The sequence below is a fragment of the Mustelus asterias genome, chromosome 13, assembly GCF_964213995.1.
Source record: "Mustelus asterias chromosome 13, sMusAst1.hap1.1, whole genome shotgun sequence".
Taxonomy (NCBI): Eukaryota; Metazoa; Chordata; class Chondrichthyes; order Carcharhiniformes; family Triakidae; genus Mustelus; species Mustelus asterias.
In genome coordinates, this window is record NC_135813.1 from 80,739,420 (window position 1) to 80,762,440 (window position 23,021).

General features: G+C 42.7%; 1 protein-coding gene across 4 annotated transcripts; it reads right to left on the minus strand.

Moving 5' to 3' along the window:
• Positions 1-7,252: 7,252 nt before the first annotated feature.
• tmed2 (transmembrane p24 trafficking protein 2) lies at positions 7,253-22,502 on the minus strand. Of its 4 annotated transcripts, none has more exons than XM_078227129.1 (5): positions 22,047-22,304; positions 17,705-17,897; positions 14,419-14,439; positions 13,432-13,539; positions 7,253-9,006 (listed from the first exon to the last, which is right to left on the minus strand). In XM_078227129.1, exons 1-5 carry the CDS (start codon positions 22,230-22,232, stop codon positions 8,933-8,935), a joined length of 582 nt encoding a protein of 193 aa, XP_078083255.1. In that variant the 5' UTR covers positions 22,233-22,304; the 3' UTR covers positions 7,253-8,932. The 4 variants fall into 4 exon arrangements, with proteins under 4 accessions (XP_078083255.1, XP_078083256.1, XP_078083253.1 ...); XM_078227127.1 differs by lacking the exon at positions 7,253-9,006 and adding an exon at positions 9,662-11,667 and having other exon boundaries at positions 22,047-22,346; XM_078227130.1 differs by lacking the exon at positions 14,419-14,439 and having other exon boundaries at positions 22,047-22,302.
• Positions 22,503-23,021: the final 519 nt, after the last annotated feature.

Consider the following 23,021-nt stretch of genomic DNA (forward strand, 5'->3'; position numbering starts at 1 on the left):
GTCAACAGTGCCATCAGCAAAGAAGGACTGCTCTGTTCAAAACAAAGGCAGGGGAGGGAGGACATCACCAACTACAATAAACAAGGCCAATTTAGGGTCAGCAATAAATGCCGACCTAGCGAACGATTCTGACCCCGTACAAGAACAAGGGGAAAAAATGACATGAACAAAGGGGCAGCACGGTAGCACAGTGGTTAGCACTGCTGCTTCACAGCTCCAGGGACCTGGGTTCGATTCCCGGCTTGGGTCACTGTCTGTGTGGAGTTTGCACATTCTCCTCGTGTCTGCGTGGGTTTCCTCCGGGTGCTCCGGTTTCCTCCCACAGTCCAAAGATGTGCAGGTTAGGTTGATTGGCCATGCTAAAAATTGCCCCTTAGTGTCCTGAGATGTGTAGGTTAGAGGGATTAGCAGGTAAATATGTAGGGATATGGGGGTAGGGCCTGGGTGGGATTGTGGTCGGTGCAGACTCGATGGGCCAAATGGCCTCCTTCTGCATTGTAGGGTTTCTATGATTTCTATGAAAGGAGACCATTATATATTGCCTTCATCAATCTCACTGAGGCTTCAACCACGTAAGCAGAGGCAGATTATTTAAATTGCTGGATTGATTGCCCACCAAAACTGCTCAATATGGTCTCTTTCCATAATGGGTAAAGTCAGCCATCACTGGGCAACATCCAAACCATTTCAGATCTGCAGTTGGGTCAAACAGGGTTGTGTTCTGACACTGACACTCTTTGGCATCTTCTGATCTTTGCTGCTGTCACTTGTCTCCAGACCATCTACAGCGGGCGTTTCCTTACATACCAGAACTGGCGGAAAGCTGTTCAGCCTCGCTCACCTGAGATCCAAGACAAAGGTGTCCCAAGTCCTCATCAGAGAGTTGCTCTACACTGACGATGCTGCACTCACATTTCATACTGAGGAACAGCTGCAGTGGCAAATGGACAAATGTCTCACGCCTGTGAAGAGCTTGGTTTGACCATCAGCATCAGGAAGACAAACTAACCTGGTCCAGGATGTCGCCATTTATCAGCATTGACAATGTGGTGCTAGGGGTTGAGTGCTTCACAAATCTAAGCTCCACAGTCACCAGCAATCTGTCACTTGATGCTGAAATCAACACACATTGCAAAAGCTGCAGTTGTGTCCAGCCTAAAATAATGTGGAACAACAGCAATCTTGAGAACACCAAACCAAGAGTTTAGCATGGGTGCATCCTCAGCACACTCCTTTAGAGTGAGACCAGGACAATATTTGCTAAGTAGAAGAAAAGGCTGAACAGTTTCCACCATTTTGGTCTCAGAATGTATCTATAGCAGGAAAAGATCAGTAACCCAGCGGTCCAGAAGTTTGCTAATTCTATCAGCATCCGCTCGTTCCAAAGCCAACCATGCCTGCGCTTGCTCAGCCACTTTCATTGGACGGATGACAGCCATAAAACCAAAAATTTTCTGTGCAGTGAATTGACCACCGGTTCAAATCTCCAGATTGTCCGTTCCTCCTCTATAAGGACACTTGCGAGTGTAATATGAAGATGGCAGACATTGACAACTGGGAGACAATTGCTGTCAGCTGTGACCTCTGGAGGAGAACTGTTAGAAGGAGCATTGGAAGAGGTGTGCAGAAATGAAAAGCTCTGCTGGTCAAGAACTCAGAGAAAGCAGAGGACAGCGAATCATTCAGCCTCTCAGCTCATTCTCTTCCTCTGCAGCAAATGGAGCAGAATCCAACATGCCAGAATGGAGCCCCTGAGCCACAACAGGTGATCCTGAACAGAGCTAACCATCATTTCATTACAATTTATTTAAGGGATGTGGGAGTTGCTGGCTAGGCCAGCATTTATATCATGATTCAACATGAGTCTGGGAAAGGATGTATAGATAGTTTGAGTCATGTTGAGATCAAAAAGGAGGCAGTATTGGGGTTCTTGACAAACATTAAGGTAGACAAGTCCCCAGGGCCTGATGGGATATACCCCAGAATACTGAGAGAGGCAAGGGAGGAAATTGCTGGGGCCTTGAGAGAAATATTTGTATCCTCACTGGCTACAGGGGAGGCCCCAGAGGATTGGAGAATAGCCAATGTTGTTCCTTTGTTTAAGAAGGGTAGTCCATGTCGACAACATCCACTGTCCTACCCTCATCAATCATCTTCGTCACTTACTCGAAAAACTCGATCAGGTTTGTGAGACACGACCTCCCCTTCACAAACCATGTTGCCTCTCACTAATACGTCCACTTATTTCCAAATAGGAATAAATCCAGGTAATTACAGGCTGGTGAGCCTTACATTAGTGGTAGGGAAATTATTGGAGAGGATTCTTCGAGACAGGATTTATTCCTATTTGGAAATAAGTGGACGTATTAGTGAGAGGCAACATGGTTTGTGAAGGGGAGGTCGTGTCTCACGAACCTGATCGGGTTTTTCGAGTAAGTGACGAAGACGATTGATGAGGGTAGGACAGTGGATGTTGTCGACATGGACTTCAGTAAGGCCTTTGACAAAGTCCCTCATGGCAGACTGGTGCAGAAGGTGAAGTCACATGGGATCAGAGGTGAGCTGGCCAGGTGGATACAAAACTGGCTCGGTCAAAGAAAACAGAGGGTAGCAATGGAAGGGTGCGTTTCTGAATGGAGGGCTGTGACAAGTGGTGTTCCTCAGGGATCAATGCTGGGACCTTTGCTGGTTGTAATATATGTAAATGACTTGGAGGAAAATGTAACTGGATTGATTAGTAAGTTTGCAGACGACACAAAGGTTGATGGATTTGCGGACAGCGATGAGGACCATCAGAGGATACAGCAGGATATAGATCAGTTGGAGACTTGGGCGGAGAGATGGCAGATGGAGTTTAATCCGGACAAATGTGAGGTAATGCATTTTGGAAGTTCTAATACAGATAGGAAATATACAGTAAATGGCAGAACCCTTAAGAGTATTGATAGGCAAAAGGATCTGGGTGTACAGGTCACTGAAAGTGGCAATGCAGGTGGAGAAGGTAGTCAAGAAGGCATACGGCATGCTTGCCTTCCTCGGCCGGGGTATTAAGTTTAAAAATTGGCAAGTCATGTTGCAGCTTTACAGAACCTTAGTTAGGCCGCACTTGGAATATAGTGTTCAATTCTGGTTGCCACACTACCAGAAGGATGTGGAGGCTTTGGAGAGGGTACAGAAAAGATTTACCAGGATGTTGTCTGATATGGAGAGCATTAGCTATGAGGAGAGGTTGGAGAAACTTGGTTTGTTCTCACTGGAGCGACGGAGGTTGAGGGGAGACCTGATAGAAGTCTACAAGATTATGAGAGGCATGGACAGAGTGGATAGTCAGAAGCTTTTTCCTCGGGTGGAAGAGTCAATTACTAGGGGGCATAGGTTTAAGGTGCGAGGGGCAAGGCTTAAAGGAGATGTACAAGGCAGATGTTTTACACAGAGAGTAGTGGGGGCCTGGAACTCATTGCCAGGGGAGGTAGTGGAAGCGAATACAGTAGTGACTTTTAAGGGGCATCTTGACAAGTACATGAATAGGATGGGAACAGAGGGATACGGTCCCCAGAAGGGTAGGGGGTTTTAGTTAAGTCGGGCAGCATGGTCAGTGCAGGCTTGGAGGGCCGAAGGGCCTGTTTCTGTGCTGTAATTTCTTTGTTCTTTGTTTTACATGAACTTGAAGGCTGCCCTTGTGACATTGGTGTACCTTTAAGACATTTTTTAAAAATCACGTTCTCTGCAGTTGTAAGTAGATCTTTTCAGGGTTTTTTTATTGTTGCCAGGCGGTCTGGAGTTATTTTATTGCTACTTCAATGGCTTAAATGGGGTTCTGTTTATTTTTATTCTGGGATCTTTTATGACCTTGCATTGTGAGGGGGAAAATTGATTGACAAATCGAAGTCAGGTGGTTCCTCCCCAGGAAAAAAATCCAAGGATGCATTTTTCAGTTTTAGTTTAGAAGGGAGTGGTCATCAGATTGAAAGCAGTGTTTCTCTCTCCCTGGTATTGGGAATTCTGCTGTGAGCTGAAAGCAAGGTTTCTGGCCTTCCTGGAGCAGAAAATCTGCTGTTGCTGTTCGGATTGCCTTGGGTCTCTCTCTCCCTGGTGTTCTGGGAAGCTGTTCTGACTTCAAGCTGCTCTAGGTATATCCATAGGGCTGCTAGAAGTTACAAGGCTGAGGAGTTAGGGTTTCAATTCTCCAACCAAAGGACTCAGTTCCAGTATCAATTGAGTATTAGTCTTTGCTGTGTTAAACCTGTGGTAAAGGATTTGTTAATGGGATTTGCTTCGTTGGAACAGTATTTAGCTGTTAAGATTTATACAATATCATGGGGTTTTTTCGTGTTTGCAATTGGTAATTACAAACTACATTCTATTCTTTCTAGGGGCGGTACGATGACGCAGTGGTTAGCACTGTTGCCTCATAGCACCAGGGACACGGCTCAATTCTAGCTTCAGTTCACTATGTGTGTGAAGTTTGCACTTTCTCCCCGTGTCTGCGTGGGTTTCCTCTGGGTGCTCCGGTTTCCTCCCATAGTCCAAAGATGTGTGAGTTAGGTTGATTGGCTATGCTAAATTGTTCCTAGTGTCGGGGCGATTAGCAGGGTAAATGAGGTTTATGGGAATAGGGTCTGGATGGGATTGTGGTTGGTACAGACCCGATGGGCCAAATGGCCTCCTTCTTACTGTAGGGATTCTATGAAGTTAACCGTATTCATAAATAAACTTTGATAAAAGCTCCCTTGTGGGTCATTTGAATCATACCTGAAGTGAAACCTCTCATGCTCACCCTAGCCAAATTCAAAGTGCAAAACTTATGATCTAAGCGGACTTCATAAAACACTTTGGAGTATCTGACCTAGAGTCACACAGCATGGAAACAGGCCCTTCAGCCTAACTTGTCTATGCCGACCTTTTTTTTTAAAACCACTAAGCTAGTCCCAATTGCCAGCGTTTAGCCTTCCCTCTATACCCATCTTATCTATGTAGCTGTCTAAATGCTTTTTAAAAGACAAAATTGTACTCGCCTCTACTACTGCCTCTGGCAGCTCATTCCAGACACTCAGCACCCTGCGTGAAAAAAATTGCCTCTCTGGACCTTTGTGTCTCTCTCCCCTCACCATAAGGGAAGACATGGGGATTTTCACAGTAACTTCATTGCAGTGTTACTGTATGCCTACTTGTGACTAATAAACTTTAACTTTTATAAACCTCTGCCCTCTAATTTTAGACTCCCCTACCTTTGGGAAAAGGTGTTTACTATCTAGCTAATGTGTCCCTCATTATTTTATAGACTTGAGTTATAACACCATCAATGACTCTCTGTGACCATTAGAATGTACAAACATTACCTTGGTTCTCAAATAGAAGTTATGATGATTGGTATCAATCTTAAAAAACTAGTTGCAATGGATGTGAAACCCATATTATCAACAATATCTTTGCAAAGTTGAAAATTCTGATCAACTCAATTTCACAACTCATAGAACTAGAAGTGCAAAAGACAAGATGGAAGTGTTGTAACAGAATCAAAAATGGCTCATGGCACTGGATACTGCGAAGACGATGTGCAGTGACAACATCCCAGCTGCAGTGCTAAAAGATTTGTCCTGCAGAACTAGCCACAACTCTTATCAAGCTGTTCCTGTACAGCATTAATCCTAACATGGATGTGAGAGGGAGTTCAAGAAGTGAGGTGCAATTGACTGCCCTTGGGATCAAGGAGCCCTAGTGAAATTGAAGTCAGCAGGAATCAAGGGAAGATCTATCCCACTGATTGAAGTCATACCAAACACACAGCAAGATAGCTGTGGTTATTAGAACCTAATCATCTCAGCCCCAGGCCAACACTGCAGTAACTCCTGAGGGTAGAGTCCTACACCAAACCATTTTCAACTGTTCCATCAATGACCTTTCCTCCCTAGGGTCTGAAGTGGCGACGCTGGCTGATGATCAGTGTTCAGAACCATTCACAACTCCTCAGATACGAAAACTGTCCATCTCCACATGCAGCAAGGCAACATATAGGCTTTGGCTTTTAAGTCACAAGTAACATTCAGGCCACAGAAGTGTCAAGCATTGGCCACCTCCAAATAAAGATTAACATCTCCCCACGATATTCAATGGCATTACCACTGTCAAATGCCTCACCATCAACATTTTAGGGGTCACCATTGACCAGAAAATTTACTGGACCAGCCACAATACTATGGCTACAGCATGTCAGAAGCTGAGGATTCTGCAGTGAGTGTTTCATCAAAGCCTGTTCACCACCTATAAGGCACAAGTCAGGAGTGTGATGGATACTCCCTGAATACTTGCAGCTCAAACGTTCAATAATCACCCTATCCTTCAGTGGGACACAAAAGTTTTACTGTGTGTATAATCTACAGTGCAACAATTCGCAGTCTTCTTCAAAAGCAACTTTTAGACCCACAAGTTCTATTACAAGTGGCAGCAGATACATGGGCACATCAGCTATAAAATAAATTCCCCTCCAAGTCATATACTATTTGAAAATATATTGCCCCATTCATCGTGGTTGGGTCAAAATCCTGGAACTCCCTTCTTAATAGCACTGTGGGTACACCTGCACCACAAAGACTGCAGCAGTTCAAAGCTGTAACTTCACACTGCCTTCTCAAGGGCAATTAAGGGTAGGCAATAAATGCTGACTTTGCCAGTGACACACATCCCATGAATCAATAAAAGCAGTAAATAAACACACCCGTCAGTAGAGGCACTACAACCCACCATAGTATTTATAGCCTTCAGTTAACATTCACCTCCCTGTGTTGTTCTTTATATGTTGTGTCTTCATATGCCCTGTTTGTGAACAGAACTCCCACTCACCTGATGAAGGGGCAGTGCTCCGAAAGCTAGTGGCTTGTGCTGCCAAATAAGCCTGTTGGACTTTAACCTGGTGGTGTGAGACTTCTTACTGTGCTTACCCCAGTCCAACGCCACCATCTCCACATCTTGTTCAGCAAAGGGCAGAGCTCATGCCAGTCATTAACTGCATAACTTCAAAGCCCAAAGCAATCCAATGGGGAGAAAATACCTGCTACATCCTGCCCTGATAAATACTGGACAGACCAGGAACAAAATATCACGATGCATAGATATGTATGAAGAGTGGGTGGGGATTGGGGAAAACAAAAAAGATAGAAGAGAAAGCAATGGAATTGTGGATCAGGAGGAATGGACAACAGAATAGATGCAAAAGAAACTCCAAACTGAAAAAAGAAATCAAGGAAATTGTCCAGATATTTTATTCATTTAATATTTTATTAAAAAGAGCAGCTAGTCCAGTTCTGCTTCATTTCAGCTCCCATACCATACTATACAAAACCTGATCAGTAAAAAAGGATTCCACTTTGATAACGGAATTAGAATTTTGAATAAAGCAAACCAAGACACATTGATAAGCCAACTGAACACATCCAATCATGTAAATGGGCAACTTTATTACAAGGTCTTGTTTTAAAAGTTACAGAAATTAACTTCTAGTGCTCATGTTTCCCACTTGTGAGTGTACGGAGGGAGTCTGCACTAAAGCAGGCGAAAGGACAGTTACATGGAAAAGGTTCAAGTTACAGGATCAAACAGGATAAGCTGTTAGCCTCTAATTCTGAAGTATATTGGCTTGGCTCAGTAATCAAGCAAAAGTCTCCTTTCAACACCAAAGAAGCTCAATTATGCATTTCATTAAGCAAGGGAGCTCTCCCTAATGTCCTGGTACCAATGTTTATCTTTTAACCAGTATCTTAAATAGATTATCTGGTCATTACCATATTGATAACTTGTGGGAAATTGTCTGCAATTTGGCTGCTGTGTTTCCAGCATTTTAACAGTGACAATAAGTAATTTGCTTGTTGTGAAGTGCTGTAGAATGGTTCCTGAGCAGTTTTATAAACGCAAGTTCTTCCTTTGCAGCTGTACCCCCCGCCAACAAATAGCTGTAACTTCAAGACACACAGAGAACCACCTGTGGTCTGAATGCTCACACTCCAAGGTGAAGTACAGTTGCTGAACTCTCCAAGCTTGTGGAGAACAAATCGCAGCAACCAATAATCACAAGGCTTCACAGGGATAAGAACTGAGAAACGGGCATATTCTAAAACCGTGAAGGAAAGTCATCTATTGGTTCCTTGTTCCAATCTCTCAATTTACTTCCATCTCTCCTGAAACTAGTACGGTCAAGCTGAGGTACAACTCCATCACACCCACCTTGTTACAGTGATCGTTCACAAAAGGTGAGCCACAGTAGTTTCTAGCAGCGGACGAAGAACTATCACAGAAAAGCACAATCTTGTCCACATCCAATGTATCTTCCAACATAATTAGGGGATAGGAACTTTGACTGATTTATCCCATGAGCACTGAGGGCAATTACTGCGATCCCATTAATCTCCTTTATCAGCTATTGTAACACAGACTAAAGCTCAAATGGATTTTGAACTGTACAGTTTGTGCCACACCACATATCAGAGAATCCTTCCAATATTAATGTAATGATTTTGCAATTTTGTTAATTTAATTCTTACTGCAAGGTCACTGAAAGAGCAGTTAACTTTCACAATCCATATTAAAACAATGAATGTGGGGAAATCAGCGCGATAGCCCAGACCCATCATGCTCAAACAAGACAACAGGAGGATGGAATTATTAGAAGAAAGGAAATCAGCAAAGTACTTCAAAACCTTAGGTGACGGATTAAAAAATCTCATTGCAGTAAAAGCATAACCAAAGAAAGATAAGGATGGCTAAATCCACAGCCACATGCAGTTTGGACATCTCCCATTCCCCATTTTGTTGGCTTAGGAAATTCAACAGGATTGTCCTGATTTACTGTAAATTCCTTTAATGCATATATTTCTCATTTGCAAGTACACTTTTGTGGAAAATACAAATAGGATTGGAATTTAATTCTATCGATGAGTGTTTACCACAAGCTAGATACCTGTCGCTGTACTGAAGCTTTCAAAGTTGGAAGACCAGGTGTCTTTGTGGCGATGACTGTACAAGAATAGTTGAAAAAAAGTTATTAAATAGACAAAGCCCTGGTTAATAACCACAATTACGTCAACCAGCTCATTTGCAGCACTATTCGTAGCATTTGTAAAGAGGAGAAATAATGAGCATTTCAGTGCTTTGCTCATCAGGATTGTATTCCCCCCCCACCCCACCATCAACTCACCATTGTCCTCACAGTATTTCCAGAATTTCTGTTTCAGATTCCCAGGTTTTGTAAATTTCCCCACTTTTTATTATAACTAATTTGGCCGACTTTATTATGAGACGGAGTTAAGCTGCACAAAATAAAAAACAATCATTGTGTGTCTATCTTTAGTGATTCTTGCTGTACCAGATCACTCCAGACCAATAATACTCACCACTGACAAATTAAAGGACTTTCAGCAACCATGTTAATACTGACTCAAAATCATTCACAAACCTATATGCTTATCGGGAGGGCTGGGGGGGGCGGGGGGGGGGGATGTTGCGAGGAACGGAGCAGCTGGGGGAATGTCCTGTTGGTTATACAGCACTGGTTGGCTCTTGTTTTTGAAAGCCACAGAAATATGAACCTATTGGATCATATGATTGAAATTCCTACCAACAAAGCAGCACATTACAAAGTACATCTGAAATTATCAAATAAAGAATGAACTCAAGATTTGGCAAGTTTTTATATATATACTGCTTCCCTTTGAGGTTAAAAACAATCAATTGGAATTTTGCTTTTCATAATGATGTTTACCTGTACACATACAGGCACCGACATGTTTACAAAGGATAGAATACAAACACGTATAAAGACCACTGCTTCTCCGCACCTTGTAGATCTTTTAAAGAGAATGTTACATTAATTACTCATTGGCTTGGGGTCATTTTATTGGAGACACACGTCTGACTTTACATCATATCACATCCAATCCATTTAAGATATGATGTTACATAAACATCTTAAAAATAATTGGCAGACAGCTGTTTCTGTTTAAAAGGTGAAGTTTTATAAACCTGTTCTTTTGAAAGTCTCACAATCCCCACAAGTTTTTAATCCATCAAAAGTCCTTCCAGGCAGAGTGTCCATCAGCCAAATTCCAAATCATTGCAGATGTTCCCTGGTCCAAAATAATAGCAGTATTTATTTATACAATAGCATCTCCAGCCACTGTAGACCTGCAACCTTCTAACAACTGTGGTGATAACCAGTTTGAATTAGAAAATTAAATAGTAATTTTCTACTGCAAACAAATTCTGGAAGATTTGAATATCTAAATGAGTCACTGTTCTGGGGGGTTTTTTTCATATGAAAATACGACCTACCCTCCCCCAAAATATCCCAACTCTTCCTAGGAGCTTTAACTACTGGGGTTGTACAATGAAGAATGTTTCAGTTAATGGAGAAACTCCTACCAATAACTTCACAAACATTCTGAAAACTAGAAACCAAAGATGACATCAGGGACAAATCATCCCTCACATCACAGCCCAAAGATTAAACATTTTGTCCGCTGGAAAGGTTACAGGTCATCAGTGCGGATTCAAGAAACCAAGTCCAATCAGGCCACCGTGTAACCCATGGCACAGGTAATTATTTAAAACTGTTTCCAGAATCTAGTAGTATTTGCTTTATTTTCAAATAAAAGAACTTTCAATAGTGTAAAGTTGTGGGGTTGTGGAGTTTCATCTGCTGTACCCACCGTTTGCTGCTCGAAAGTAATACAAGTTGACCTCTAAACATGAAGGGAAACCATAACTGTAAATAAATTGTACAAAATTGTTGAGTGAAAGATTTTCAAAAGACTTATTCACACCAGTCACATCTTTATCAGCAACCCACACACCTAATGCTTTTCTTTTTTGTTTGCAGTTTAAGCCCATCATCAATGTTACCAACTAATTACAGCAAAGCAAATAAAAAGCATATCCATATGGATTTTTATAAAAACATCCACATCCATAACCAATCACCAAACATCCAGAGGCAAATTTGGTTCCAGTGGTGAAAACAGATAACAAAAGGAGAAAGAAAATCAAATCTGACAACATTAAAGTGGCTGGACAGAAAGAATTACAGTAAATCTATATCTTAGGTGCTAAATTAATCATAAATTTTCAGAAATCCTCCACAGAAATGCACAGCCACTTTAAAAAAACATAGTTGCAGGGAACCACTAATGTTCTAAAAAGCAGGGGCAATCTATGTACAGCACTGCAAACAAATTAAACTGCTTACGCACTGTAACAGAAATGCTTTAAAAACATTAGGTGGGTTTGTGTATTAGTCAGATCCCTTTTTTTGATCTGAGACGTTTTGGAGCATTAAAAATCCCCTACATTGCAATTTGAGGCCTCTGCAAATTATTCTTTTAAACCCACGGACTCCCAATATTGTACTACAAAGGGTTTTAAATAAACAGCAGTAAATGAAGACCATTAACACAGTGCGTGAAAGGTTTTCAGTCACGTGACAAAGTATTAAAAGCTGTTGTGACCAGATATTTTTCAGATTGTGGTTCCGATGCTGAAATTCTACAGGGGGCTGCTAGACAACCCTCCGGACTTCAAAAAACCTCTTCAGGTAGTAGATCTGTCCAAGAGTCATGGCAACTAGTACCAGAGCTTCAAAGAAAGACCAGAGGACCACTCTGCTGTTTGTGTTGTCGTTGACTGCAGAGAAAACATGATAGGATAAATAAGACTGACCCAGTCACACGATTAACAACATTATGAAAAGCAAATCACAAAAAACATACAGATTAAACTCATGTCAGTGAAATTGATGGTTGTATTTTGCATTCAGATTATACCAATTTATTTGGTTCCAATTTACAAATGTTTATCATCCTTCTCTTCTTCAAACTAAAGCTTGGATGTTTAGTTTTTCTGCCCCATATCCTCCTACAGATAGCTCTTCAGGCTTTTGCCACTTTGTGTAAGCTCTTTAGACACAAGGGCAGACTTTCCTCCATTCATTTCTGATAGGAACAATCTCTGAATAATGATGGACTCCTCAGAATGATGTGATAGTTTACTGATTATGGCACTGGTCTAGCAATCCAAAGGCTTAGGACTGGGGGTGGAGGTAGATGCGGTGAGAGCTGGAGTGAGGCCTAGCAGCGGCCAAACATGTGCCTGCTGAGTAGGGCTGAGAGCTGGGGAAATGTGGGATGAACGGGGGTGGGGGTCATGGCTGAGGCCAGGCCAGAGCACTGACAGCCAGGAGGATGTAGCTGAAGCTGGGCCAGAGCACCGGCAGCCAGGGAGGGTCTTTGCGGGTCATAATGTGGCCCATGGGCCCCGGGTTGGACAAGCTCGATTGTCCCCTCAAGCCTCTTCTGCCAGAGATCATATCTGATCTGCGGCCTAATGCCCATTACCGCTTCATACATTTGGTGAATTAAAAATCTCAGGTTTTTTTTTTGCAAGAGTGTTTCAAACGTCTACCATCTTTTATAGAAATATTTCCAAATTAACTTCTAAAAATATGATTCTAATTTTTAAACTATGCCCTCTAGTACTTGACTCCCCAATCAGTTCCCCTTATTATCTTGTAAACATCGATGAAAACCCCATTGCTCCGATTAAATTCCAGGGGATACAACCCTAATTTGTGTAATTTCTCCTCATAACTTAATCCTTGGGGTCCAGGGTATCACTCTGGAAATCTATACTCCGCTCCCTCCAAGGCCAATAATCTTTCCTAAGGGCCGGTGTCTATTACTGCTCACAACACAGATGTGGTCCACTGGGGATTTGTATAGCTGAAGCATGACTTACAGCCCATGTACACTAGCCCTCCAGTTATAAAGGCCAGCTTTCTATTCGCCTCGATTATTTTCTGTACCTGTTCGTGCCATTTTAATGATCTCCACTGCTTCTAGCTTTTGATCATGTAGAAAGTTTCCTGTTCTATCCTTTTAAACCAAGTGGATGACCTCACATTTGCCCACATTGAAATCCATATACCACAGGTCTACTTGGTGTGCCCCATGCTGCAAGACTGACAACTATAAACACCCAAGTAGGAATGGCCCTTGTCAATGTGGTCCACATCCTGAGAATGAATAAACAAAACTGAGGAATTAATGGTATGAAATTTTGTCCATCACACAGTAAGACATGAAGCAAACTGGAGGGCTGCAAGCAGCTTATCTGTGCAAATCAACAGGTCTGTGCCATTAATTAATCTCAAACAAAGCAGAAACTGGCCTCAACACCCTTAGAGTGAGGACAAGAGAACCAACTCACATTCCCACTCTGACAGTTAACCACTGACACTGCCCCCCTTGACAGGATTGGGTTCAGCTGCACTGCCCACATAAAACAGACAACCCTCCCAAGACCCGATACTGAGGAGCACGAGGAGAGGTCACAACCCCATGTGAGAGACAAAGACAGCAAAACAATGCACAAAGACAGAGATGTACATACTTGCTCTGTGTATCCTCTCGCGTACTTCCATGTACTCCTGCTCATGCTTCACTGCTGTCATGGCCACAGCCAGTTCATTGATCATCTCTTCTAACTTGTTCTGGTGAGCTTTATGAACAAACAGCAAGATCAGTGTGCAATCTCCTCAGTTGTGCACAATATGTTCAGTCATTAAAGCCATTCCTCAGAGCAAACAGCCAACTTCCTGAAGCTCCAACATTTGCAAGTGCTTTCTCAAAAATGGCAAGACCGATCGCAAATTAGTCTTTGAAAATTTTGTAAAATAAAAAAAGTTAAAATGGACAATTTTGGAAGGGTCGAATATCAAGTTTTTCAAACGGCAAGCACTGATTTCCAATCTGTTGTAAAATGCAAATAACTCAATAAACAGATAGATGCAATGCATTGTATCTAATCAAAGTTACAGTGACATTCTCTCTCTGCTGTTCAAGGCTTAAAAATAAATTGCATGCTTTCAGAGTATTTTAATAAGATCATTGAGCAGCAAACGAATATTTACTAATCTGAATGATAATGCAGTTAATATTGTATTGCTTTCACGTACAAAATTTAACAGTCCCTGTTAATGGTCACAATTGAAAATAAACATTCGGCAGGTGACCCAAGACTCACTGTCACACTCACTAATGGTTTTAGTAGGTGGTTTAAAATGAAAGTTGAGGCAGATTAAACAGCTGGTTGCTGTGTGGTTTTACTGTCAACACTTCCAAAATGTCAGCAACAACACCCCACTTCCAAACTCTGCCTAGATCCCTGGGTTAGTAATCGTTAGCACAAACGGCCATTACACAACACTGGAAACATTGACACTATGATTCCTACAATGGAGAGGCAAAGAATTCATTCACAAGTATAAAAGAAGTTCCAAAAGCCTGTTTTTGCATTCGCCAGGTGTTTAAGGAAATTACAAAACAAAGATAAAGAGACAGCCAAAAGACACATGAAAATGTTTACTGGTTGACGTACCATCCCAGGTATCCCCACCACCTGAAGGAAAGGGTAAACAGAAGGACATGGGATAAATAAAAGTTCAAAGTAAAGACACAGCAAGTAAAAGGGGACTAAGTGAAAAACAAGATGCTTATACATTGCACTGGTGCCCCTGGGCTTCAGAAATGTGGGTCACCTGCTGCTGTAAGACATGCTGTGACAGTCAGAGACCAGCCTGGGACCACTAACGCATCCTCTGACCTTAATTGCTTTGCCCATCTTACATCAGCTGGCTGTTCAAGGCCCATGTTCCAACTCCCAGATACACTTGCACAGATCTTGTGCACTATAAAAGCTTTGATAATCTAATCACAAATATAATGTAGGGCAGAATATCATAATGTACAGCTTCAAACTATAAAGAAACAGGAACAAACAAAAGCAAAGGTGACAATCACAATAAAACAGGTTTCTCATGTGAAATCAGAGAATTTTCCATGTAGTAGAAAGTTTTAACATGTGCTGTGTTCATAGCCCAAATCCACACAAGGGAAATCTTGGAAATGATGAATTCTCTGAAGTGTTAGTCACTATGCAGTTGCATTAAACCAGTTCTCCTTTGACACTGGCACTTTCAAGCACAAGATCTATTTGTATTTATTTGAGTCTTAAAGTGTTACACCGGAAGAAATAGACTTAGTGCAATAAATTTGAATATACTTGCAGAGTTTCACAATACTATTTAAAATGTTAACCCTATCATGTTTGAACCCTACCCATCCCACTGAACAAACCTCACACTGTACAATATAGGTGAATCCTTCACCACATTAATAAGATGACATCTGCACATATAGCAATCTACAAGGAAGACAGACATTTAAATAAGATTGTTTCAGTTAAAACAACCTGAAAATTAAATGCTGGTATTTAACTAATCTTGAAGCCATTACTTGTTGTAAAGACCTAATTTACTCACTAATTTTCTTCAGGGATATCACTGGACTGTATGCTGTCTGGCCCTATGTAGAATTCCAGTCCAAAGACAATGTGGCCGACTCTTAAAACACAGTAAGAGGTTTAACACCACCAGGTTAAAGTCCAACAGGAGTCCAAAGATGTGCGGGTTAGGTTGATTGGCTAGGTTAAAAATTGCCCCTTAGAATCCTGAGATGTGTAGGTTAGAGGGATTAGCGGGTAAATATGTGGGGGTAGGGCCTGGGTGGGATTGTGGTCGGTGCAGACTCGATGGGCCGAATGGCCTCCTTCTGCACTGTAGGGTTTCTATGTTTATTTGGTAGACAACCGTCTACCTGATACGCTGCAGGAAAGGACGTCCCGAGGCATGGTACATTGGGGAAACCATGCAGATGCTGCGACAACGGATGAATGAACACCGCTCGACAATCACCAGGCAAGACTGTTCTCTTCCTGTTGGGGAGCACTTCAGCGGTCACGTGCATTCGGCCTCTGATATTCGGGTAAGCGTTCTCCAAGGCGGCCTTCACGACACACGACGGCAGAGTCGCTGAGCAGAAACTGATAGCCAAGTTCCGCACACATGAGGACGGCCTCAACCGGGATATTGGGTTCATGTCACACTATCTGTAACCCCCACAGCTTGCCTGGACCTGCAGAATCTCACTGGCTGTCCTGTCTGGAGACAATACACATCTCTTTAACCTGTCTTAATGCTCTCTCCACTCACATTGTTTGTATCTTAAAGACTTGATTGGCTGTAAGTATTCGCATTCCAACCATTATTCTGTAAATCGAGTTTGTGTCTTTATATGCCCTGTTTGTGAACAGAATTCCCACTCACCTGAAGAAGGGGCTTAAGGCTCCGAAAGCTTGTGGCTTTTGCTACCAAATAAACCTGTTGGACTTTAACCTGGTGGTGTTAAACCTCTTACTGTGTTTACCCCAGTCCAACGCGGCACGGTAGCACAGTGGTTAGCACTGCTGCTTCACAGCTCCAGAGTCCTGGGTTCGATTCCCGGCTCGGGTCACTGTCTGTGTGGAGTTTGCACATTCTCCTCGTGTCTGCGTGGGTTTCCTCCGGGTGCTCCGGTTTCCTCCCACAGTCCAAAGATGTGCGGGTTAGGCTGATTGGCCAGGTTAGAAATTGCCCCTTAGAGTCCTGAGATGCGTAGGTTAGAGGGATTAGCAGGTAAAATATGTGGGGGTAGGGCATGGGTGGGATTGTGGTCGGTGCAGACTCGATGGGCCGAATGGCCTCCTTCTGCACTGTAGGGTTTCTATGATTCTATGATCTCCACATCTTAAAACACACTCAGCTTAGACTTTGCAGCGGTTAAAGGAGAAGTGTAGCACACCGGTCTCAGGACAATAAACTCATGAATTAAAGTATTGTTTTATTATTCATAGGAATCTTGTAATAGCAGTAAAAATCACATGGACAGATGTGAGAAACTGCCTACAAAGAAAACAAAGCTCCAAAGCAGATCAAAGACAACAGTCAGTGTAAAATAGTGAAAGATGTAACTACAAATCCATATGGAAATACATGCTGGAGCGAGCGCAGAAAAAGAGCAAGACCACCAACTGGGGAGACTCTGTAGGGAAAGATTAGAGGAGTTTTGAGTGTAGCCTAGAGAGAAAATGCTCAAAGGGAACTATCTCAATACAAGGTATTAAATGGAATTTTATGGCAAACCCAGAATATTACTTCAAATTAAATTAATAAAGTTGTACAAAGGAGTTGAATTTCATTGGCTGAGAAGTGAAATTAAAATGCATCAGGAATCATTTACTCAGTGAAATATCTGCTGGTGATTAACAGCTAAGGACATTAGGTCAACATGCAGGATGGTAAAAGCGATTGTGTCACAGTGCAAGAGAAAGACAAGAGTGTCACAGTACTGCTGGGGAAGGGGTGGGTGAACAGCAACAGTTTGAGTCCTTTTCTCGCTACATGAAAACATTCAATTCCGGAAAAATGTGTCTTTTAATTTTGGCAGAACATAAGATCACTGAACTGTCACAAAGCAGAGGCCATTCAGTCCATCATGTCTTAGTGCTGTTCTCCTGTCTTTCCCCATAATCCTGCAAATTATTTCAATTCAAATCATCACCTAATGCCCTCTTGAATGCCTCGATGGAACCTGCCTCCACCACAGTTCCAGGTAGTGCATGGTTAACCTCAAGGCTTGGGTAAATCGTGGTAAAAGTGGCAAGACGTTTCACTATGTACTGCTCTAATTGTCAATGGCCCCATGTAATCACAAGAGGAAACAGCCAACACCCACCCCTCGTTGCAGCTATGAATCCCAGTCCCCTCACAACAAGTGTAAAATCCCACCTTCTGTCTCCATATCATGTCCTTTCGGGGCCTCTCCAATGTCGATAGTGAACATCACAATCTTGGGGGTCATTGTGGACATTCTGTTGCTGAAACAGAATTTATACGTTCCGTCCATGTGCGCAGCAAATGTGTATTTCCCACTGGACTCCCGGTCCCCCTTATAAATATTTTTACCATCTGGTCCTGTTATCTGTAGGAAATAAAAAAGAAATATCACTGAATGCATCACAGGCTCTGACAACTGTGAAACATCCATTTAAAGTACATGGAAGTTTTACTTTTTATTCACCTCCCAAAATGGCACAGTGTACATTAAAGACTGATTATAAAAGATGTACAACTTCACACCAGCAACATGATGCAAATTTTTATCACCATCCTAATTCGCCATCTAAATAGTGATCAACATGGATGGAAATTGTAATACAAGTGTTAATTAACAGCCAACTCTTCCAGAATTGGAAATCCAGTTTTAATGTTACCATGGCTGAAATCAGCACAGAGCAGGTTCAAAGCTAAGACCTCACATAAGCTGCGTGGACTAGACCGTCCTTACCACTAGGTCACTGGGCAGGGGAGTGAGGGTGGGAGAGAGTGTGTCCAGCAGCAAAGAAGCAGTTAGAAATACAACCCAAATCATACAAATATAGAAACAGGAAGTGCTGGAGAAACTCAGCAGGTCTGGCAACATCTGTGAAAAGAGAAAGAGTTAATGTTTCAAGTTGATATGACTCTTCTTACGATGAATATATGCAGGACTGCAACTATTTACCGTGCTGTACAAATGATGTAGAAAACGCAACTGTGTAAGAAGCCCCATAAGCACATTTCTGGGAAAGCGGAAGATCTGATCTGAAAGGAACCACTCACTGATCGATATAAAGAACCATTGAAACATCCACACAGGAAGTTTAATTGCCTGAAATACTCTCATCTGAAAAGAAACACGCTTAAAGTGCTGAAACAAAGAATTTTGACTACAAATGTATGCAGGGGTTCTCATGGGAGCTTAACACGTGAAAAGTAGGTTTATCAGTCGAGCAGCAGGGGATACTGATAAACCACCTGTTGCTTGTCTAGTTAATCAGCTCGAAGGTGGATTACAGAATTATCGTCCACTGACAAGGAAGAATCTCAACCCAACGACAAGTCTAACTTTCCAGGCACCATCAGTGAGCAAATCCAGTTGTTCAATCACAAGAATCCTTTAGTGCTGTGCATCTGCCCTTTGACTTCCAAGTCTGCAAGAAAATCACTTCATTGCCAAGAATATCTTCTTACAACCACTTCAATCCCAAAGAACGTGCTGGTTATACATATCTACATATTTTAAAAACGTTCCATTGCATACACCATCAATTTCTTACATTAAAAATCCCATCTTCAGTTATAATGGAAACTGCCTGTATAACTTTGTCACTAATTCCACTCTCCTACGAGCTCAGGTGCGAGTGCCACAACTGTCAGGAGAGTGGAATTGCAGTGTGACAACTTAGATGGTGAATTTTGGAATTTACAGAGTTATCAGAGAGAAGATGGATTTTTGTTGTTGTCATCTGGAAAACATTTTTTGAATACCAACGTTTGAAAGGGAATTGAATAAATACTTGAAAAGAAAAAACGTGAGGAACAGCAGGGCAGTAGAACTAATTCAAAGAGGTGCTAGAAACATGATGGATTTCATCCTCTGCATCAGAATTCTAAAATTCAATGTAAATGCAAGGTCAGAATGCGTAACTTTAAAATGTGGACTGAACTACAACTGCATACAGTGCTCCAACTACCCTCACATATTTTGCTCAGACTCTATGTTCACGCAAACTAACTATTTGTCACAAACAGATTTACATACATCACTGCAGTATCAAAAGGGACTTGGGGCAAGAGCAGTAGCTGTACTGTGACTCCTATTTTAATTCAGATACAATTAAAGTTTGTTACCAACAACTATGACTCAACTGTTCAAGGGAGGAGAGGGATTTGCAGATTCCAAAGAGCTCTGATCCAGAATACATGTCCTGCTTACAAACTGGCAAAAAGCACCTCTGCAGCACTTGATACTTTTGTAGTTTTTAAAAAAATGTGAACCAACTTAAAAGGAACATTTTGCATTTGTACATAATCTATCAGATTGAAATATCAAGACTTTATTGCATAATTTAAGTGTTTATAGGGCCAGCATTAGTGATCATGACACTTTTTATTGCAGATTATTAGGACATGAACTGCCATATCAAGGAACAATTGTGCAAACATACTCCACAACTGCTATTAAAGGAGAAGTTGGTGGTATGGGAGTGAAATGTAGAGTATGAAAAAAGGGGAGGACCACGGGGCTCTGATCAGCATTTTAAAAGCCACTGATGCAGGGGCAGTCAGCTGAATGGTTTCTGCTGCACTGTAAGATTCTATGAAATAGTTTAGAGTCTCCACTCCACACTTTAAGCTACCTTCTCTTTTCAAATAGTGATGCTCCTGTTCACTTCCAGTCATTCCTGTAACTACACAAACATTGATATTAATCAAACTTCCCACTGTGCATAATTTTTAATGTGGCAGTTATTTTGAAATAATTTATCATAATGTCTTTCTACAAAAGCAAAACAAATACAAAATGAAGAAACTTCTCAATTAACATCTGTCTCCCCTTTGTGTGTGGACTGATTCATATTTGTTCTGCAAATGGCCTCAGCAAAAAGCTTTGCAAAGATGACCAACTTCAGAGGCCTAAAACGTTTAAAATTTATTTATTAGTGTCACAAGTGGGCTTACATTAACATGGCAATAAAGTTACTGTGAAAATCCCCTGGTCACCACACTCCGGCACCTGTTTCGGTACACTGAGGGAGAACTTAGCATGGTCAATGCACCTAACCAGCATGCCTTTCAGACGGTGGGAAGAAAGCGGAGCACCTGGAGGAAACCCACGCAGACACAGGGAAACGTGCAGACTCCGCACAGATAGTGACCCAAATCGGGAATCGAGCCCAGGTCCCTGGCGCTGTGAGGCAGCAATGCTAACCACTGTGCCAATTTGTTCATTTGATTTGCAAGACCTCAGCAAAATCACAATTTTTATCTAAGGAAGAAAAATGTGTTAACTATACCAAAAGTGGCAACCTTCAACCGGATACCTGAACAACAAAGAGCTAGCTCATCATTCTGCTCTTATCACACTTCACAACCATCAATGATCATTCCGCACTAAATACTGACTGTGTCACATTCATCATCATAATTTCAGTAAAATATATACAGAAAATGTTACAAATACCCACAGGTAAATCCTCTGGAAAAATATTGGACAGGCCAACAGAATGGATAGAGTCAAAGTGTCCATATTGTATCAGCTACTTGACAAACTTCAAAGGATTATTAACAATTTTACTTAAGTTTAAATTTGCGTAACAAATTACTGTAAAAAATTAAATGCTATTTCAAATGATGATGTTATGACAAGCATGGAGTAATAGTAGGATCTGGGACATAGCACTTGTGGAAAAAACCTCTTACTGTTGGAGGCACACAGTCAGCAATGTTCAGTCTTTAAATTTAATGTTTGAGCATGCAAACTCTTCTATAAATTAACTTGATGGCATCTATGCAACTTTAGTCTTAAACCCTTCCCGACAGAAGGGACATCAAAGTTCAAAAACTACCGCTCCCCAAATGAACACTCTACATGTTTCATCATTGACAAAGCATATAGTACAGGTCGTTTTGTCTCTCATGCCTATTTTGTGAAAAGACACATACTAGAACAGACAACTTGCCATAATTCTTATGTTTTACTGTACTGTGTCAAAGTACACTCAAAGCCACTTTCCACATTGAATAACCATTTTGATTGCGATATGAATGAAACAATACCACAAAAAGCATGTTTCAGAAACTTATCAATAAAACCACCTGTCAGTTCCATCATAATGTCCCACACATACTTTCCTGCACAACACTGTAGAATATGACAAACATTATGTGCACAGTGTGTACTGAATACATACTAAATATTTCACAACTTTAACAGAGTCCCTGCGAGAGCTTTAACCCCAGATCCCGGACTAAGATTCAGCAGCATCTGTGGTGAGAGAAACAGTGAATGTTCTGGATGACTCTCCTTCAGAAGAGGACTGAGGCCTTCTCCCCAGATGCAGGGACTTGATTCAATAACGAATCCCAGTGACGGTGGCCCTCAGCCTAGGGAAGGGACAGTTGATAAATCAGCCCCGGATTGATGGGGCAGTTTAGCTGCCTAATCGAGGTTCTTCTCAGGGGCTCTCTCTCCCCCTGTCCGGCTGTGGCTGGCCTGAGGCCTAGTCGGCGCCGGGCGCTCGCTTACCTCCACATCGATGTCCAGGAAGCCGCCCTCGGCCACCTCGAAGATCAGTCCCATCTTGGTGCCGGACGTGACCTTCTCGAAGAAGCACTCCTCAGCGTGCGCATCGATGCTGACGAAGTAGGCCGAGGCGCCGCACAGGTAGGTGAGGAGGCCGAGCAGCACCGAGCACTCGCCGAGCGTCAACATCTTCAGAGTCGCGGCCTGTCCACGCCGCTCCAAGCCCGCCTCACCTACTGCCACGTCACAACAACCGGCCTGGCACTGCGCCTGCGCGCCCGCTCACCCAGCTCCCCGTCACTGCGCCTGCGCGCCCGCTCACCCAGCTCCCCGTCACTGCGCCTGCGCCCCCGCTCACCCAGCTCCCCGTCACTGCGCCTGCGCGCCCGCTCACCGGCACTGCGCCTGCGTACCCGCTCACCCAGCTCTCCGGCACTGCGCCTGCGTCGCCGACAATGCGCCTGCGCGCTCGCTCAGCACCACCAACCTTCCCCTCCCCTCCCCGCACACACATTCGCTCATCCATCCCCAACATGGCGCCTGCGCGTTCGTTCCCACCATACTGCGTCTGCGCACGCACCGCCGGGCACTGCACCTCCATCAAAATGTTGTACTGTGCGCAGGCGCGCCTACTGCACTGTCTTGTGCGCCGATGCAGAACCCACCTTCCCTTTGGCGCCGATTAGGTGCAGCGTCGCGAGCAGGAAGCCGGGGGTTATCCACTGACTAACACGCAATCTCATTCTCCTGGCTGCCCTTGTTGCTTAATATCCCTGTCAGTGCGGTCCCACTCTTCTCACTTAAACTGAGCGTCATTTGCAACGCAGTTATTGATATTCCTGTTTAATTCCAATATAGAAGGTCAGGGTTCGAGTCCTACTCCAGGGGTTGAATACAAAATCTAGGCAGACATTCTCATTCTCTGTGCAGTACGGAGGGAGTGCGGCACTGTCAGAGGGTCAGTACTGAGGGAGTGCC

Excerpts from the sequence above, each read along its gene's own strand:
- tmed2 (XM_078227127.1), bottom strand. The coding sequence starts at position 22,232 with ATGTTGACGCTCGGCGAGTGCTCGGTGCTGCTCGGCCTCCTCACCTAC. Across the intron at positions 13,540-14,418 it reads TGGTGGGGATACCTGGGATG|CTCACCAGAACAAGTTAGAA; the intron begins GTACGTCAACCA and ends TTGTTCATAAAG. Across the intron at positions 11,668-13,431 it reads CGAGAGGATACACAGAGCAA|TCAACGACAACACAAACAGC; the intron begins GTATGTACATCT and ends TTTTCTCTGCAG.